General features: G+C 44.5%; 1 protein-coding gene across 2 annotated transcripts in view; it reads left to right on the forward strand.

Moving 5' to 3' along the window:
- LOC139373332 (RNA-binding motif, single-stranded-interacting protein 3-like) overlaps positions 1-20,797 on the forward strand; it is a 397,992-nt gene that overhangs the window by 327,606 nt on the left and 49,589 nt on the right. For both annotated transcript variants that reach the window (XM_071113733.1, XM_071113735.1), the window contains 4 exons: positions 2,102-2,208; positions 11,678-11,721; positions 17,690-17,786; positions 20,179-20,229. In XM_071113733.1, coding sequence (XP_070969834.1) covers positions 2,102-2,208; positions 11,678-11,721; positions 17,690-17,786; positions 20,179-20,229 — 299 coding nt within the window. The remainder of the gene's footprint in view (positions 1-2,101; positions 2,209-11,677; positions 11,722-17,689; positions 17,787-20,178; positions 20,230-20,797) is intronic.

A 20,797-nucleotide genomic window follows, 5' to 3' on the forward strand; every position in this document is an offset into this window, starting at 1 on the left:
CGTGGTGTGGTTGGCTTTCCCCCAGTGGACTGATTTTTTTGTTGTTGAGGCCCAAATATCTGGGGAATTGAGATGAAAACGTCGATAAGGCTCCTGTCTGTGTCAAATTGGGGAGTGGGAGCTGAAAGGTCGCGTCCTGCACCTCACGCCACAGACAACACCTGCGTCGGCATCGTCAGAACGCCTCTAATGCGAATGCGATGACAGGTCACCCGTCCGCTGGGCTCGGAGCGGCAGCTGCAGGCGCAGGTGCAGGGGAACGGTGTTTGGACAAGGCTGGCTCACGTCGGCCCACAGCGCAGCCCCTTCGTTTGATCCTTCAGCTAGCTTACTCTCTCTCTCTCTCTCTCTCTCTCTCTCTCTCTCTCTCTGTCTCTCTCTCTCTCTATCTCTCTGTCTCTCTCATCTCTACAGTTCCCTTCTACACAGAGATACCAATCTCGCTGTCACGCACAAAAAAACGAAAAGGGGACGGACACAGTAAAGCCCCCCCCCCACCGCTCGCTTTTTCTTCTTTGTTTTTCTTTCATTCCAGCCCTCGGTGGCCCTGTCTTTCCTCTGACTTTGCATCTGGTTTGAAACTCACCTGCTCTTAGTGGGAGAACATGGCCTTCAGAGAGTTCTTCTGACAACTACGTATCACGCAGAAAACCCAACTTGTTATGGCAATTATGTCTTGGTGCTGCTGGGATTATCTACATTATCTAGATATGGGACTATATCCAGGAGTTGAGATTCCATGAAATGTCAATTGATGAGCTGCAATTAGCCAATCCTGGCCGCTGCCTCTTGTGTGTGCGGATAGTCCTTTGATGTTTTGAGGCTACTTCCTGGGTGACGGTATGGGATCTGATATTAAATAACAGACGTGATGAATGGCTATGTTTCCCCCATCGGTGTGAGTGTGACATTTCTCCCTAAGTGACTTGCAATGTTTCTCTCACTGCATATACTGTAGGTGCTAGCATCAGCACGTGGATAGACTCCCCCCTGTGGTCACTCAGAGAACAACACACATTCTCACATTCTCATCCGAACACTGGACTGTAGCCCGATGAGAAGCCTTACCGGTTGCAGAGTGGGGGAAAAAAAGCATAAAGATGAAAAGTAGGAACGGGCAGAAAAGCTGTTCTAAGGAAATAACAGGATTGTATAGGAGGGAACGGGAATGCCTCGCAGAAATGAGCTTTGGCTGACAGAGCACTGAAACAATACCGTATCTACGCAATTTATGAGAGCGATTACTCTGGTTATTATTTCAACAATACCCAGCTATGCTCTTTCAAGGGCTGCCAGTGGGGCTGAGGCTGGGGGAAGGAAGGACCTTGCCAAGACTAAGTGTCTGGGAGTTTCACAAGGCACTCGGAGGGAGGGAGGGAGGGAGGGAGGGACACTTCAAAAGGGCTCGGGTTCTTCAGAAGGGTTACTGTTTCAGTCTTCCTGACGTTGGTTTCTGTTTTCACTAACCTCTCTCTCTCTCACTCTCTCTCACTCTCTATCTCTCTCTCTCTCTTTCTCTCACTCTTTCTCTTTCTCTCACTTTCTCTCTTTCTCTCTCTCTCTTTCTCTCACTCTCTCTCTGTCTCTCTCTCTGTCTCTCTCTCTGTCTCTCTCTCTGTCTCCCTCTCTGCCTCCCTCTCTCTCTCTCTTGCTCTCTCTCTCTCTTTCTCTCTCTCTGTCTCTCTCTCTCTCTGTCTCTCTCTGTCTCCCTCTCTCTCTCTCTTGCTCTCTCTCTCTCACTCTCTCTTTTTCTCTCTCTGTCTCTCTCTATCTCTCTCTCTCTCTGTCTCTCTCTGTCTCTCTCTCTGTCTCTCCCTGTCTCTCTCTCTGTCTCTCTCTGTCTCCCTCTCTGTCTCTCTCTCTCTCTCTCTCTCTCTCTCTCTCTCTCTCTCTGTCTCTCTCTGTCTCCCTCTCTGTCTCCCTCTCTCTCTCTCTCTCTCTCTCTCTCTCTCTCTCTCTCTCTCTCTCTCTCACTGTCTCTCTGTCACTCTCTCTCTTTCTCTCTTTCTTTTTCTCTCTCTCTCTCTCTCTCTCTCTCTCTCTCTCACGCTCTCTCTCTCACGCTCTCTCTCTGTCTCTCTCTCTTTCTCTCTCTCTGCAGCCCCCAATGAGCCTTTACTGTGCAAATTCGCTGATGGAGGGCAGAAGAAACGCCAGAGCCAGAGCAAGTACCCGCAGAACGGGCGGCCATGGCACAGGGAAGGCGAGGTAAGCCACTGGCTCATTACAGCCGCCATTTTGGTTCCATAGGTACAGCCATCCGGCAGTTATCATTAACCCTCCATTACATACCACCTACTCATGGCACTGGAATGACGTTTGGTTTAACCTCTGAGGTAATGGCAGTCTTAAAAATGGGTCGTTTAGGTCCCCTCCCAAAGCTCTTTTAGGATTCCGAAACATGTGGGTCCATGTACACCACGACAGGCTGTCTCCCATGTTTAAGGTTGGCGCTGGTAGTGGAAAAAAGTACTTTAAGTATCGATCCAAACCTTCAGAATAAGAGTTGACATGTAAATTGCGTTTGAAGGTTGTATGAGTCTGCTGTCAAGGCTACCAAACATATTAGTGTTCCTCTCATGGTTCATAGTGGTTCAGGCCTATAAATTGGATCCATAACATATTCAGCCGTTACAGCCTACAAGGGGAAGGGCAGTCGGGGAGGGGGGGGGGGGGGGTTCATGCGGGTCTACACCCCTACGGATAATGTGAACTTGCAGGGCCTGACAGTTGTGCTGAAGCTGCACGGCAGAGAGGAAAGGAAAATATATCGGCTCTCTGTTGAGATGGGCCTGGCTGTGTGTCCTTCAGGTAACATGCTCTCAGTCTGTCTGCTTGTAGGTTGTGTGTGTGTGAAGTTTGTGTGGGCTTTGCAAGCATATGTTTGTGTGTGTGAACGTCCATCACAGACTCAGCAGCCCAAACACCGAGCCCGGTGAGGCCTGTTTACCCTAACAGCCCGTTGCTACAGAGCCTCACACACTGACAGGGTCAGCTGATTACACTTGACGTGAGGTAAGGGGGGGGGGGGGTTGCAGCATCTGGAAATGATGAGAGAACAAAGGAGGCAGCATCGCAAGAGTAGACAGAACACACAACAACACTCTCATCTATCTGTCCTGACCCACTCTCTCCTCCCTATCTCTCATCTCTCCTTCCTGACCCCCTCTCTCCTCCCTCTCTCTCATCTCTCCTTCCTGACCCACTCTCTCCTCCCTATCTCTCATCTCTCCTTCCTGACCCCCTCTCTCCTCCCTCTCTCTCATCTCTCCTTCCTGACCCACTCTCTCCTCCCTATCTCTCATCTCTCCTTCCTGACCCCCTCTCTCCTCCCTCTCTCTCATCTCTCCTTCCTGACCCACTCTCTCCTCCCTATCTCTCATCTCTCCTTCCTGACCCCCTCTCTTCTCCCTCTCTCTCATCTCTCCTTCCTGACCCCCTCTCTCCTCCCTCTCTCTCATCTCTCTGTCCTGACCCACTCTCTCCTCCCTCTCTCTCATCTCTCCTTCCTGACCCCCTCTCTCCTCCCTCTCTCTCATCTCTCTGTCCTGACCCCCTCTCTCCTCCCTCTCTCTCATCTCTCCTTCCTGACCCCTCTCTCCTCCCTCTCTCTCATCTCTCCTTCCTGACCCCCTCTCTCCTCCCTCTCTCTCATCTCTCTGTCCTGACCCCCTCTCTCCTCCCTCTCTCTTATCTCTCTGTCCTGACCCACTCTCTCCTCCCTCTCTCTCATCTCTCTGTCCTGACCCACTCTCTCCTCCCTCTCTCTCATCGCTCTGTTTATACCCACTCTCTCCTCCCTTTTTCTCATCTCTCTGTCCTGACCCACTCTCTCCTCCCTCTCTCTCATCTCTCCTTCCTGACCCCCTCTCTCCTCCCTCTCTCTCATCTCTCCTTCCTGACCCCCTCTCTCTCATCTCTCTGTCCTGACCCCCTCTCTTCTCCCTCTCTCTCATCTCTCCTTCCTGACCCCCTCTCTCCTCCCTCTCTCTCATCTCTCTGTCCTGACCCCCTCTCTCCTCCCTCTCTCTCATCTCTCTGTCCTGGCCCCCTCTCTCTTCCCTCTCTCTCATCTCTCTGTCCTGACCCACTCTCTCCTCCCTCTCTCTCATCTCTCCTCCCTCTCTCATCTCTCCTCCCCCTCCCTCCCTCTCATCTCTCCTCACCCTCTCTCATCTCTTCTCCCTCTCTTCCTTCTCTCTCATCTCTCCTCCCTCTCCTACCTCACTCTCATCTCTCCTCCCTCTCCTACCTCTCTCTCATCTCTCCTCCCTCTCCTACCTCTCTCTCATCTCTCCTACCTCTCTCTCATCTCTCCTCCCTCTCCTACCTCTCTCTCATCTCTCCTACCTCTCTCTCATCTCTCCTCCCTCTCCTACCTCTCTCTCATCTCTCCTACCTCTCTCTCATCTCTCCTACCTCTCTCTCATCTCCCTCTCCTCCTTCTCTCTCATCTCTCCTCCTTCTCTATCATCTCTCCTCCCTCTCCTCCCTCTCTCTCATCTCTCCTCCCTCTCCTACCTCTCTCTCATCTCTCATCCCTCTCCTACCTCTCTCATCCCTCTCCTACCTCTCTCTCATCTCTCCTCCCTCTCCTACCTCTCTCATCTCTCCTCCCTCTCTCTCATCTTTTCTACCTCAACCCCCACACAGTAACAGTCCTTAGATTAAACTGCTTGCATCTCACATGCAGATTAACGACATGATTTGTGTTTTTATCTCTGCAAAAAGGCCCTCCTGTAGCCTCAGGCTCATCAGATCGGATGAGTTTTACATCTCTCCTCCCTTGTCTCCCCCATTTCCTCCCTCCTTCCCTCCCTCCTTTCTTCGCCTTGCTATGATTAAGGACATGATTGAGAGGCTGGTAAAGACGTCTGTGTGTGTGAGAGAGTGCTTGCACATACGTACATATGCACATGTGTGTTTGTTTACATTTGTTCGTACCTTTGTGTGTGTGTGTGTGTGTCAGCGATGCCCCCACAGTCATTGATCAGCAGCACAGCCAGGGTCTGGAGATAGGCATCACATGTGAGTCTGTTTATCAGACGTTCTCCGGTCCTTCACCAAGGACCTCCCATTCCGTGGCCAGAGGAAGAGGGCCTCCCGTTCCGTGGCCAGAGGAAGAGGGCCTCCCGTTCCGTGGCCAGATGAAGAGGGCCTCCCGTTCCGTGGCCAGATGAAGAGGGCTTCCAGTTCCGCGGCCAGAGGAAGAGGGCCTCCCGTTCCGCGGCCAGAGGAAGAGGGCCTCCCGTTCCGCGGCCAGAGGAAGAGGGCCTCCCGTTCCGCGGCCAGAGGAAGAGGGCCTCCCGTTCCGCGGCCAGAGGAAGAGGGCCTCCCGTTCCGCGGCCAGAGGAAGAGGGCCTCCCGTTCCGCGGCCAGAGGAAGAGGGCCTCCCGTTCCGCGGCCAGAGGAAGAGGGCCTCCCGGCGCACGCCATTTGCTATGTTCTCCATCTATCCCCTTTTTGAAGTCAGCCAAACTCCCAGAACACATCAGGGGTCTAGTAGAGCAGCAAGCAACCGCATTGTGGCGTGATTAGTCAGGAGTAGAAAAGAGGTCAGAAGTCTGTTTTCATCTAAGTGACTATGAGGCATGCAAATGCTCTCTCAAGCATGTCACATCTTTCAAATGATGTGCGCTTACACACACACACACACGCGAGATCCTACTCTGTAGGAGTCACACATGCTCGCACACACACACACACACATGACATACACTCATGCACACACACCCTAAATGATTAAATCGTTAACACACACACAGGTAGTCTCACAAAGTCACACTAGCTCAAGTGCTTTCTCTTGGGGAAAGTGTTCATATGTGAAAAACCACGGCGTTCTCCCGTGTGAAAGAAAGCCTGACAGATGTTTTTGAGAGAGAGGGTGTGTGTCCTACAGCCGGACACCATGGGTGGGGTTTCCTGTGGACGTCCAGTATAGGCATTCTTCCAGCTGTCTTTCTGTCACACCCACATACTGTACTACAGTATACACACACACTCTCACACACTTCCTCCCTCTGTCTCTCATTCACATGCTCCATCTTCTTCTCTCTCTGTCACACCCACATACTGTACTACAGTATACACACACACTCACACACACTTCCTCCCTCTGTCTCTCATTCACATGCTCCATCTTCTTCTCTCTCTGTCACACCCACATACTGTACTACAGTATACACACACACTCACACACACTTCCTCCCTCTGTCTCTCATTCACATGCTCCACAGCAACTCAATATTAGGAAGGTGTTCCTAATGTTTTGTATACTCAGTGTATACTCTCACTTCTTCCTCACATACTCTCACTTCTTCTTCCTCACATACTCTCACTGTCTCCACTGTGTATATCTTCTTCTCTTTCTGTTTACTCTCTCTTATTCTCTTTCTGTATACTCTCTCTTCTTCTCTTTCTGTTTACTCTCTCTTCTTCTCTTTCTGTTTACTCACTTCTTCTCTTTCTGTTTACTCTCTCTTCTTCTCTTTCTGTTTACTCTCTCTTCTTCTCTTTCTGTATACTCTCTCTTCTTCTCTTTCTGTTTAATCTCTCTTCTTCTCTTTCTGTTTACTCACTTCTTCTCTTTCTGTTTACTCTCTCTTCTTCTATTTCTGTTTACTCTCTCTTCTTCTCTTTCTGTTTACTCTCTCTTCTTCTCTTTCTGTATACTCTCTCTTCTTCTCTTTCTGTTTACTCTCTCTTCTCTTTCTGTTTACTCTCTCTTCTCTTTCTGTTTACTCTCTCTTCTCTTTCTGTTTACTCACTTCTTCTCTTTCTGTTTAGTCTCTCTTCTCTTTCTGTTTACTCTCTCTTCTTCTCTTTCTGTTTACTCTCTCTTCTTCTCTTTCTGTTTACTCTCTCTTCTCTTTCTGTATACTCTCTCTTCTCTTTCTGTTTACTCTCTCTTCTTCTCTTTCTGTTTACTCTCTCTTCTTCTCTTTCTGTTTACTCTCTCTTCTTCTCTTTCTGTTTACTCTCTCTTCTTCTCTTTCTGTTTACTCTCTCTTCTTCTCAATCTGTTTACTCTATCTTCTTCTCTTTCTGTTTACTCTCTCTTCTTCTCTTTCTGTTTACTCTCTCTTCTTCTCTTTCTGTTTACTCTCTCTTCTCTTTCTGTTTACTCTCTCTTCTTCTCTTTCTGTTTACTCTCTCTTCTTCTCTTTCTGTTTACTCTCTCTTCTCTTTCTGTATACTCTCTCTTATTCTCTTTCTGTTTAATCTCTCTTCTTTCTGTTCAGTCTCTCTTCTTCTCTTTCTGTTTACTCTCTCTTCTCTTTCTGTTTACTCTCTCTTCTCTTTCTGTTTACTCTCTCTTCTTCTCTTTCTGTATACTCTCTCTTCTCTTTCTGTTTACTATTTCTTCTTCTCTTTCTGTTTAGTCTCTCTTCTTCTCTTTCTGTTTACTCTCTCATCTCTTTCTGTTTACTATTTCTTCTTCTCTTTCTGTTTACTCTCTCTTCTCTTTCTGTTTACTCTCTCTTCTTCTCTTTCTGTATACTCTCTCTTCTCTTTCTGTTTACTCTTTCTTCTTCTCTTTCTGTTTACTCTCTCTTCTTCTCTTTCTGTATACTCTCTCTTCTTCTCTTTCTGTTTACTCTCTCTTCTTCTCTTTCTGTATACTCTCTCTTCTTCTCTTTCTGTTTACTCTTACTTCTTCTCTTTCTCTCTCTCCTCGTCATCTCACTTTCTTTTTCTCTTTCTTACACACGTTCTCTCTCGCGTGCGCGCGTTTTGTACCTGACTCTCTTCTTCTCTTTCTGTATACTCTCTCTTCTCTTTCTGTTTACTATTTCTTCTTCTCTTTCTGTTTAGTCTCTCTTCTTCTCTTTCTGTTTACTCTCTCATCTCTTTCTGTTTACTATTTCTTCTTCTCTTTCTGTTTACTCTCTCTTCTCTTTCTGTTTACTCTCTCTTCTTCTCTTTCTGTATACTCTCTCTTCTCTTTCTGTTTACTCTTTCTTCTTCTATTTCTGTTTACTCTCTCTTCTTCTCTTTCTGTTTACTCTCTCTTCTTCTCTTTCTGTATACTCTCTCTTCTTCTCTTTCTGTTTACTCTCTCTTCTCTTTCTGTTTACTCTCTCTTCTCTTTCTGTTTACTCTCTCTTCTTCTCTTTCTGTTTACTCACTTCTTCTCTTTCTGTTTAGTCTCTCTTCTCTTTCTGTTTACTCTCTCTTCTTCTCTTTCTGTTTACTCTCTCTTCTTCTCTTTCTGTTTACTCTCTCTTCTCTTTCTGTATACTCTCTCTTCTCTTTCTGTTTACTCTCTCTTCTTCTCTTTCTGTTTACTCTCTCTTCTTCTCTTTCTGTTTACTCTCTCTTCTTCTCTTTCTGTTTACTCTCTCTTCTTCTCTTTCTGTTTACTCTCTCTTCTTCTCAATCTGTTTACTCTATCTTCTTCTCTTTCTGTTTACTCTCTCTTCTTCTCTTTCTGTTTACTCTCTCTTCTTCTCTTTCTGTTTACTCTCTCTTCTCTTTCTGTTTACTCTCTCTTCTTCTCTTTCTGTTTACTCTCTCTTCTTCTCTTTCTGTTTACTCTCTCTTCTCTTTCTGTATACTCTCTCTTATTCTCTTTCTGTTTAATCTCTCTTCTTTCTGTTCAGTCTCTCTTCTTCTCTTTCTGTTTACTCTCTCTTCTCTTTCTGTTTACTCTCTCTTCTCTTTCTGTTTACTCTCTCTTCTTCTCTTTCTGTATACTCTCTCTTCTCTTTCTGTTTACTATTTCTTCTTCTCTTTCTGTTTAGTCTCTCTTCTTCTCTTTCTGTTTACTCTCTCATCTCTTTCTGTTTACTATTTCTTCTTCTCTTTCTGTTTACTCTCTCTTCTCTTTCTGTTTACTCTCTCTTCTTCTCTTTCTGTATACTCTCTCTTCTCTTTCTGTTTACTCTTTCTTCTTCTCTTTCTGTTTACTCTCTCTTCTTCTCTTTCTGTATACTCTCTCTTCTTCTCTTTCTGTTTACTCTCTCTTCTTCTCTTTCTGTATACTCTCTCTTCTTCTCTTTCTGTTTACTCTTACTTCTTCTCTTTCTCTCTCTCCTCGTCATCTCACTTTCTTTTTCTCTTTCTTACACACGTTCTCTCTCGCGTGCGCGCGTTTTGTACCTGACTCGACAACAGCATGCATAATCAGTCATGGCCATGCAGCCGACCCTTATGGGGGATTGTCTGTGTGAGCCAGGCAGCCATGGTGTGGAATTCATTAACACATGGAAGCAAGGGCACCACGCACGGGACTTATCAGCCTCACCAGACAGCTGGCCTGGTCTGGGATGCCCATTAGCACGTAGAGGCACACAGACGTAGACAAATACACACACAGACATAAAGGCACACACACACACTTCCTGTCAGTGGAACATACAGGCACATACTCTATATGTACATGCATACATTCAAATACACACACAAACACACACACACACACACACACACACACACACACACACACACATCCTGTCAGTGGAACATACAGGCACATACTCTATATGTACATGCATACGCTCAAATGCACACACATACACACACGCACACAGACACACACACACACAGACACACTTCCTCCGCCAACACTCAAACATACGGATACTCTCTCAAATGCGAACACGCATACTCTCACACTCAAACACACTCACACGAAGGAACCCCACCCAGGACTGCTGTTTAATTTTTGTGTTGTTTAAATGATATGTTTATTATTTTCCAAACGAAAAAAGAAGGCTGAGATACAAACATTGACATTGTACTGTTGAATGGGATGGCACATGTACTGGACCAAACAGAACTTAACTCACACATACACAAATATTATACATGGTAAATATTATACATGGTAAATATTATAAATGGTAAATATTATACATGGTAAATATTATACATGGTAAATATTATACATGGTAAATATTATACATGGTGAATATTATACATGGTGAATATTATAAATGGTGAATACTATACATGGTAAATATTATACATGGTAAATATTATACATGGTGAATATTATACATGGTAAATATTATACATGGTGAATATTATAAATGGTGAATACTATACATGGTAAATATTATAAATGGTGAATACTATACATGGTAAATATTATAAATGGTGAATACTATACATGGTAAATATTATAAATGGTAAATATTATACATGGTAAATATTATACATGGTGAATATTATAAATGGTGAATACTATACATGGTAAATATTATAAATGGTAAATATTATAAATGGTGAATATTATACATGGTAAATATTATACATGGTGAATATTATACATGGTGAATATTATAAATGGTGAATACTATACATGGTAAATATTATAAATGGTAAATATTATACATGGTAAATATTATACATGGTGAATATTATAAATGGTGAATACTATACATGGTAAATATTATAAATGGTAAATATTATAAATGGTGAATATTATAAATGGTGAATATTATACATGGTAAATATTATAAATGGTAAATATTATACATGGTGAATATTATAAATGGTAAATATTATACATGGTAAATATTATAAATGGCAAATATTATACATGGTAAATATTATACATGGTAAATATTATAAATGGTGAATATTATAAATGGTGAATATTATAAATGGTGAATATTATACATGGTAAATATTATAAATGGTAAATATTATACATGGTGAATATTATAAATGGTAAATATTATACATGGTAAATATTATAAATGGCAAATATTATACATGGTAAATATTATAAATGGTGCATATTATAAGAAGACAGCATTCAGTCATTACAATCTGTGTAGTTAAAGCAAAACTAAGTGGCCTAGTGAATGTTATGCTCACGCACGCACACATCCACAGTGGCCGTGTCACCCAGGGCTGATGCATCTGCTATGGGATTCATGTGGATCTCTGTTTCCCCTCACTCACGTGGGTGAGGTCCATCCCCTCTAGTTGCTGAGGGTCATTCCTCCTTTTTAGCTCACGCAAACTTCCTAGAGGAACGAGGGAGAGAGGGGGGTGGAGAGAGATAGAGGTAGGGAGAGAGGGAGATGGAGAGAGAGAGGGGAAGAGAGAGAGAGGTAGGGAGAGAGGGGGATGGAGAGAGAGAGGGGAAGAGAGAGAGGTAGGTAGAGAGGGGGATAGAGAGAGAGGCGAAGAGAGAGATGTAGGGAGAGAGGGGGATAGAGAGAGAGAGAGGTAGGGAGAGAGGGGGATAGAGAGAGAGAGGGGAAGAGAGAGAGGTAGGGAGAGAGGGAGAGAGAGAGAGAGGAAGAGAGTATGGGAGAGAGAGAGAGAGAGAGATAGGGGGAGATAAAAAAGTGTGCTGATGAAATCTGAAACCTCAGCAGCCTCCTGTGTTAAAGAAATGGGATTAGCCCTCATCCGGGAGAGAAGGCTTCGGGAATGCAGATGACGGATTGCAGGGAGAGAAAGAGAGAGAGGGGAAGAACACGAGAGAGTGGGAGAAAGAGGAAGAGAGACAAGGGCCTCACACACTTTCATGCATACGCTCACTGTCACTTCTTTCTCTCTGTCTCGCTCCCTCTCTCTCTCAAAGCTGGCATCGATCGTTGTCCCACATGCATAAAGTGTATTGAGATCCCGTTTGCTTCCTCTCTGTCAAATCCTGTCCATTATTGTGACTTGAAATTCAAGGATTAACCTGTAACGTGTCTCTCTTGTGTTGCAGACTGGTATGCAGTTAACATATGATCCTGCTGCTATGCAGAACGGGTAAGAGTCAGTCTGTACATCTCTGGCACCATCCATCCCTCTGAGCAATCTGTACGACTTGTTCAATATGATTGTCTCTTGATTCATGTAGTGTGTGCACTTTGTTACTGTTTACTTCAAATAATCTATAAGAGATGGAGTGATGGTCTCAGGTGTTAGTGCGTGCGTGTATTTCATGCCTGGTTGCCTGCATGTGTGCCCGTCCCTTTGTCTGTGACTGAGTGTGTGTGTGTGTGTGTGTGTGTGTGCGCGCGCGCCTTCGGTGCCTGTGTACGAAGGGGTGCAATGGAAATGAATGGCCTCGCAAAGTGTTCTATTTTTCCCTGTGTACTGTAACAGGAAGGGAAGGAGAGCTTTGAGTTCCATCCTCTCACAATGTGTCCTCAGTCTGTGACAGGAAGCTTCTCTCTCACTCCCTGCTTCTCCCAGCTTCCCGAAGCGTTTATCTCAATGACTCTGGAATAAGACTGGATGAATGAATAGAATCTCATTAGATGGGCATATTAGAAACATAATAGTAAGCTGTGATTATGAGGCTGGAAAGAAATAAAAGAAAATAGCACATTGACCACTTAGTAGACATACACTACATGACCAAAAGTATGTGGACACCTGCTCGTCGAACATCTCATTCCAAAATCATGGGCATTAATAAGGAGTTGGTCCCCCCTTTGCTGCTATAACAGCTTCCACTCTTCTGGGAAGGCTTTCCATTCGATGTTGGAACATTGCTGCGGGGACTTGCTTCCATTCAGCCACTAGAGCATTAGTGAGGTCGGGCACTGATGTTGGGCGATTAGTCCTGGCTCACAGTCGGTGTTCTAATTCATCCCAAAGGTGTTAGATGGGGTTGAGGTCAGGGCTCTGTGTAGGCCAGTCAAGTTTTTCCCCACCGATCTTGACAAACCCTTTCTGTATGGACCTCACTTTGTGCACGGGGGCATTGTCATGCTGAAACAGGAAAGGGCTTTCCCCAAACTGTTGCCACAAAGTTGGAAGCACAGAATTGTCTAGAATGTCATTATATGCTGTAGTGTTAAGATTTCCCTTTACTGGAACTAAGTGACCTGGCTCGAACCATGAAAAACAGCCACAGACCATTATTCCTTCTCCACCAAACTTTACAGTCGGCACTATGCATTGGGGCAGGTAGCGTTCTCCTGGCATCCACCAAACCTAGATTCAGCCGTTGGACTGCCTAATGGAGAAGCGTGATTCATCACTCCAGAGAATGTGTTTCCACTGCTCCAGAGTCCAATGGCAGCGAGCTTTACACCACTCCAGCCAACACTTGGCATTGTCTATGGTGATCTTAGGCTTGTGTGTGGCAGCTCGGCCATGGAAACCCATTTCATGAAGCTTCCGACGAACAGTTCTGGTGCTGACGTTGCTTCCAGTGGCAGTTTGGAACTCGGTAGTGAGTACCACTTCGCGGCTGAGCCGTTGTTGTTCCTAGACATTTCCACTTCACAATAACAGCACTTAGAGTTAACAGGGGCAGCTGTAGCAGGGCAGAAATTTGACAAACTGATTGTTGGAAAGGTGGCATCCTATGACGTTGCCACGTTGAAAGTCACTGACCACATACTTTTGTATATATAGTGTACATGGAGAATATATGTCTGCAGTATGTTGGGATTACTTCAAGGCTTTTAGTCTGTGACAATAGTTCTACTTTTAAAAGCCAAACGCTTTTTTTTTTTAAATAATCAAATCTCAAGCAAGAATTTTGCTAGGACTGTCTGGGACTGGTCTAAGAGGGGCCTAATGGAAGGAATATAGAACCTGAAAATGAGCAGTTATTGGCAGAGAGGTTTAAAATTCTCTTTTATTATTGGTCTATTAACTTATACCGCCTGCTCTACCAACTGAGCTAGGAGGACAACTGAGAGTGGTATAAAACCAGCTAGCGGATAGAAATGACACCCAGGACTGTTGTAGATCTGAATCAACGTCACAACATGATGAAGTAGCCCACCACCTCTTTTCCCTAGAGCCCAACACTTTGGAATAGCCTTCTTTTAAATGCATTGAGTTTTTTCCAACACTGTGGATTGAAGTCAGCCAGCAGCCTAAGCCAGTCAGCATTGTATAGCCTTAATACTCCAGGCTAGGGGCAGAAGCACACGACAACCCTTTTTTTCAGACGATGACAAAGCTCAATTTGATCTGATAAAACCAGACTTTTCTATCGTGAAGCCAGAAGACGCTTCAATGAAACTTTTATGCGCCCGACGGAACACAATATATTGCCTTGCGTTTGATTTGAGACAAAGCCAACGACGAGCTATACCCTCACGTGGGAAGCTCTGTCTGCTCGGCCTCAAATACCGTCTGTGTGACTGAGGATCTGTGCATCGACCACGATGTGTGTAGTGTCTGTGGGTGGGTGTGTGTCTTGTGCGTGTACGTGTGGATGTATCAAGGGACTTGAAAGGTCTTTTAGTAGAGAGATTGTCTCTGTGTATGGTACATTCCTGTCCGTATGTGGACAGAGACTGGCTCCAGGGATACGAGTGTCAAAAGATTCCATTTGGTTCCGTTAGACTGTTTCCCAATCCTGGTTCTGGGGACCCGAAGGAGTGCACATTTGAGTTGTTTTCCCCTAGCACTCAGACACCTGATTCAAATCATAGGCCTGATTATGAGTTCATTTTTTGAGTTCAATCAACTGTGTTAGTGCTAGGGGCAAAAACAAAAATGTGCACTTTGTTCGAGGTTATTGCATGAAAAGCCTAAGGCATAAACACACAAATATGCCCCCACATACTGGTGTCTATCTCTCTGTTACTTAGTAGAAAGGGTATGTAAATTGCCAGTCAGCTTTTTGAAACAGTAGTTCATTTACCAAACGTAAGCCCTTAATAAACACTTAATAGGCGCCTTAATAATCATGATCATCCTGACATTTCAATGTAGACAGTTGTAATGCATGGAGACCTACGGTGCATTCGGAGAGTATTCAGACCCTGTCCCCTTTTCCACATTTTGTAACATTACAGCCTTATTATTGTTTTCCCCACTCATCAGTCTACACACAATACCCCATAATGACAAAGCAAAAACTTTTTTAGCAGATTTATTCAAAATAAAAAACAGATACCTTATTTACAGAAGAATTCAGACCCTTTTCAATGAGACTCGAAATTGAGCTCAGGTGCATCCTGTTTCCAAATTGATTGGACATGATTTGGACAGGCACACACCTGTTTAAAGTTGAAGTCGGAGGTTTACATACTCTTAGGTTGGAGTCATTCAAACTCGTTTTTCAGCCACTCCACAAATTTCTTGTTAACAGACTATAGTTTTGCCAAGTCAGTTAGGACGTCTACTTTGTGCATGACAGTAGTAATTTTTCCAACAATTGTTTACAGACAGATTATTTCACTTATAATTCACTGTATCACATTTCCAGTGGGTCAGAAGTTTCCATACACTAAGTTGACTGTGCCTTTTAATAGCTTGGAAAATTCCCAAAAATTATGTCATGGCTATAGAAGCTTCTGATAGGCTAATTTACATTATTTGAGTCAATTGGAGGTGTACCTGTAGATGTATTTCAAGGCCTACCTTCAAACTCAGTGCCTCTTTGCTTGACATCATGGGAAAATCTAAAGATATCAGCCAAGACCTCAGAGAAAAAATTGTAGACTTCCACAAGTCTGGTTCATCCTTGGGAGCAATTTCCAAACGCCTGAAGGTACCACGTTCATCTCTACAAACAATAGTGCACAAGTATAAACACCATGGGACCACGCAGCCGTCATACCGCTCAGGAAGGAGATGAACGTACTTTGGTGCGAAAAGTGCAAATCAATCCCAGAACAACAGCAAAGGACCTTGTGAAGATGCTAGAGGAAACAGGTACAAAAGTATCTATATCCACAGTAAAATGAGTCCTATATCGACACAACCTGAAAGGCTGCTCAGCAAGGAAGAAGCCACTGCTCCAAAACAGCCATAAAAAAAGCCAGACTACAGTTTGCAACTGCACATGGGGACAAAGATCATACTGTCCCCTGGTCTGATGAAACAAAAATATAACAGGAAAAAGTGGGAGTCTTGCAAGCCAAAGAACACCATCCCAACCGTGAAGCACGGGGGTGGCATCATCATGTTGTGGGGGTGCTTTGCTGCAGGAGGGACTGGTGCACTTCACAAAATTGATGGCATCATGAGGCAGGAAAGTTATGTGGATATATTGAAGCAACATCTCAAGACATCAGTTAAAGCTTGGTCGGAAATGGGTCTTCCAAATGGACAATGACCCTAAGCATACTTCCAGTTACTTCCAAGTTGTGGCAAAATGGCTTAAGGACAACACAGTCAAGGTATTGGAGTGGCCAGAACTGGGCAGAACTGAAAAAGCATGTGCGAGCAAGGAGCCTACAAACCTGACTCAGTTACACCAGCTCTGTCAGGAGGAATGGGCCAAAATTCACCCAACTTATTGTGGGAAGCTTGTGGAAGGTTACCCGAAACGTTTGACCCAAGTTAAACAATTTAAAGGCAATGCTACCAAATACTAATTGAGTGTATGCAAACTTCTGACCCACTGGGAATGTGATGAAAGAAATCATTCTCTCTAATATTATTCTGACATTTCACATTCTTCAAATAAAGTGCTGATCCTAACTGACCTAAAACAGGGCATTTTTACTAGGATTAAATGTCAGGAATTGTGAAAAACTGAGTTTAAAGGTATTTGGCTAAGGTATGTAAACTTCCGACTTCAACTGTATATGAGGTCCCACAGTTGCCAGTGCATGTCAGTTCAAAACCAAGCCATGAGGTTGAAGGATTTGTCCTTAGAGCTCTGAGACAGGATTATGTCGAGGCACCGATCTAGGGGAAGGGTACCAAAACATTTCTGCAGCATTGAAGGTCCCCAAGAACACAATGGCCTTCATCATTCTTAAATGGAAGAAGTTTGGAACCACCAAGACTCTTCCTAAAGCTAGCCACCCGGCCAAACTGAGCAATCAGGGGAGAAGGGCCTTGGTCAGGGAGGTGACCAAGAATCCGATGGTCACTCTGACAGAGCTCCAGAGTTCCTCTGTGGAGATGGGAGAACCTTCCAGAAGGTCAACCATCTCTGCAGCAGTCCACCAATCAGGTTATGGTAGAGTGGCCAGACGGAAACCACTCCTCAGTAAAAGGCACATCACGGCCCGTTTGGATTTTACCAAAACGGCACCTGAAGGACTCTCAGAGAAACAAGATTCTCTGGTCTGATGAAACCAAGATTCAACTCGTTCGCCTGATTGCCAAGCGTCACGTCTGGTGGAAGTGTCCATACAGTGAAGCATGGTGGTGGCAGCATCATGCTGTGGGAATGTTTTTCAGCGGCAGGGACTGGCAGACAGAGGGAAAGATGAATGGAGCAAAGTACAGAGAGATCCTTGATGAAAACCTGCTTTAGAGGACCTCAGACGGGGGAAGGTTCACCTTCCAACAGGACAAAGACCCTAAACACACAGCCAAGACAACGCAGAAGTGGCTTCGGGACAAGTCTCCAAACGTCCTTGGGTATCCCAGCCAGAGCTGGGACTTGAACCCGATCAAACATCTCTGGAGAGACCTGAAAATAGCTGTGCAATGACACTCCCCATCTAACCTGACAGAGCTTGAGAGGAGAATGGGAGAAACTCCCCAAATACAGGTGTTCCAAGCTTGTAGCGTCATACTCAAGAAGACCCGAGGCTGTAATCGCTGCCAAAGGTGCTTCAACAAAGTAAAAAATCTGAATACTTATGCAAATGTCATATTTCAATTTCAGTTTTTTATACATTTGCAAAAACTTATTTTTGCTTTGTCATTATAGGGTATTGTGTGTAGATTGATGAGGTGGAAAAAAACGATTTGATCAAGTCAAGGGGTCTGAATACTTTCTGGATGCATTGTATAGGTACATCCAATACCCGTGTCTGACCTCCCTTTCTCTGTTCTGTTTCCTCTCTCCCCTCAGGTTCTACTCCTCGCCTTACAGTATCGCCACCAACCGCATGATCGCACAGACATCCATTACGCCCTTCATCGCTGCTTCCCCCGTCTCCACATATCAGGTGGGTGGTGTACTGGAGTGTAGCCAGAGGGAGATAGCCGTGGGGGCGGCTGGGGACTGCGTGGGTGATGGGCAACCTGGGGGGCTGGAAAACAGCAAGGGGCTCTCAGAGATTTGGAACTTCTGAGCTTTCCTCATTGGTTTGCCGACGATGCTGCATGACATCTGTTTTGTAGGCGGTAAAACACAACAGATGGAATGGCTCAACAGAAAAAGAGCAGGAAAGAGACTGATGGAACAGAGCGAAAAGCAACGTCCGTTAGGAATTTGTGTTGGGAAAAACAAACCATTTCTCCTTTGCTTTCCTGACCCTGTTGTGCTTTTAAAGCTTTTTTAAGCTGTCATTCCTTCCACAGTCATTTGACATAATTGTCCTGCTAACTGAGTTCCTCACTTTGCATCCCAGGTGATCCCTGGAACCATGTGAAACGGAGCGTAACGTAAGGGGGTAAATTAACTGTGCCAAACGTCAGTAGCGTTTCCTTTGCTAAACGCCCACAATTTCACGGACCTCCAGATGTTTGACTGCAACAAGCAGAAGGAATGAGACACCGTTCAGTTCACCTCCACTTTCCCCCAAGAGCACTCGCTGTTTATCATTCAGCCTTATTAGAATGCAGAAAGAGGGAGAGTGACAGGGAGAGCGAGAGATGGAACGATAGATAGTGAGAGAGCAAGAAAGAGAGAGCGATGGAGAGAGATGGAAAAAGAGAGAAAGACGGAGAGAGCGAGAAAGACAGAGAGAGAAAGCGAGGGAAGGAATGAGAGAGTGGAGGGGGTCGGTTGGTGAAGGTTGGCATGCTCGCCTTTCAGAGGCGTCTGATTTAAACTCCTGTCCAGCACTGGGGGGAGAAGGGGGACGGGGCGCGGCGCTAATCCGCGTTCTGAAAGCTTCCCAAATTGATTTATCAAAAACAATGGCCAGGCTTTTGAGGAATATTAATCCTCACAGTTTCAATATCGGCCACCACTGCTTCTTGTAATATTGCCCTTCAGCCAAGCAGCGCCAGGCAAGGTGAGTCCTCCATCTTCTGCTCAAGTACAAAGAGTAGAGCAGACAGAAACCACAGCATATGAGACAAAGGAATCATTAGTGGCCACAATGAAAAACATTCATATGATTTCAGCCATATGTGGTAGAAAGTAATAATGTTGTACACACATATTTTTTAGAATCTCTTATTATATCAAATCGGCCTAATGCAGAATATATTGTTTATTAAATTGTGTATTTTACATTTCCAATTGTATTTATTTACTGTATCTAGTAACAGTTTACAAATGTTCATTGTAAACTTTCTTTCTTCGGACTGTGTACTCTGGGAAAACATCTTGATTACTTCGTCACATGACTGTGGACAGTCCAGTCCACTTCCTGGTCTAGCCATACAGTCTTCCCTGCTGTGTTCTCTGTCTTAATGGAAGCACAAGCTCAGAGCAGGGTCAGCCAGAGGTAGACATACATTGTCAGACCAGACCACTGGAAAACAGTCTGTCACACAATGTACCAGCTTCTTATTAAGTCACCGCTGCCAATACTACTGCATCTATAATGAGAATGATAAAAAACAAATACAAAAAATACAATTACAAAAATCTTAGTCAAAGATGGAAAAACACAGTCTTGAAATGAAATTACAATGTAATTAGAATCTTGTTGATGTCGCATGGGAAAATTCTAAAGCTGGACGATTAGGGAACGAAGCTTTGTCTCGTCTCTGTTTTCTTCCTGTTGGTTGAGATCAAACATCGAGAGGAAGTAACAAACAAGCGTGGCTCTGTGCTATTCAATAAAAAAAAACATACTTGTTTAGGCATGCTCCAAATCATGGGCTTTAACGAGCTCAGAGGATTGGCGTTCTTATAAAAGATTAGCATCTATTTGTCTTTGTTGAGTCCAATCATTTTCCCAGGGATCAATGGGTAGACTTGTTTGTCTCTGACAAGTTGTCTAATGCTCCTCTCCGGTAAATCTAAATTGTCCGTTTATTCAACTGTGGCTTCTCTCACTATCGATAGCAGGAATTCTGTTGAACTGAATGACCCACATGAGCAGGAGTTGTCTTTCTCGTTCAGGGTCATTTTGTGGGTTCTTGTTATTTGATATTTGAGATGTCGAGCCAAGCCCAGTTGAGCCATCTTGGCTAGTGCCTAATTCTGCCTAATTCTGCAAATTCAAGAACTGTGTGTTTTCAACGGGCCAAGGCTCACCTCAACGCGCCCGCCACTTCCTGGCATGGAGGAAACCGCAGGAAAGGAAAAGGCACCGGCATGCAGAGAAATAGTGTGACAATGGAAAACCAGTTGTTGCACACTGTTGATTGTAAGGGAAAAGAGGTGGCATGGGTAACCTTAAGTCAATAATGATGTTTCATTTGATGTCTCCCTCATAGGTCCAGAGTACGTCATGGATGCCTCATCAACAATACGTTATGCAACCTACAGTAAGTGCATTACCATTCTCTGTCGTGATTTACTGTTTGTGCTCCAGCAGTCCCACATGGACCTTTAACCCTATTTGGGTTAGAGGTCGACAGGAAGACAAAGTTGCCTGATGTCTACCTTCACTTGCAGTAGATTCATGGTGCCTTCGGATAACTCACCAGAAGAGTTAGAGCGCCTTTTAGAATCCTCACCTCAAGAGATGTTTACAACCTCTAAGGCACTTTTCAATATATTTATGCGCTAATATGAGGCAGCATTGGGATTGGAAATGTAGACTCTCCATCTGGAAATTCACTTCAAACTTCTCCTGTGGCAAATCCATTTTCAGACCACCTTCGTAACTCACCCATATACTCATGCAGTGAACATCGCTGATAGCTAAATTATTGTTTCCGATGATTCAAGACAGTAGTGGAACAATCTATAGAAGTTGATAGTCCCATTGTAAGTGTACAAACACATGTTTCTGGTTGGAAACACACAGAGTTTATGGGTCTTGGTGGACTATAGCGTGACTCAGCAGCATTTAGCTAGCAGAGCAGAAACACCAGCTAGCCTGCTCAATCC

This window comes from Oncorhynchus clarkii, chromosome 18 (assembly GCF_045791955.1).
Source record: "Oncorhynchus clarkii lewisi isolate Uvic-CL-2024 chromosome 18, UVic_Ocla_1.0, whole genome shotgun sequence".
Taxonomy (NCBI): domain Eukaryota; kingdom Metazoa; phylum Chordata; class Actinopteri; order Salmoniformes; family Salmonidae; genus Oncorhynchus; species Oncorhynchus clarkii.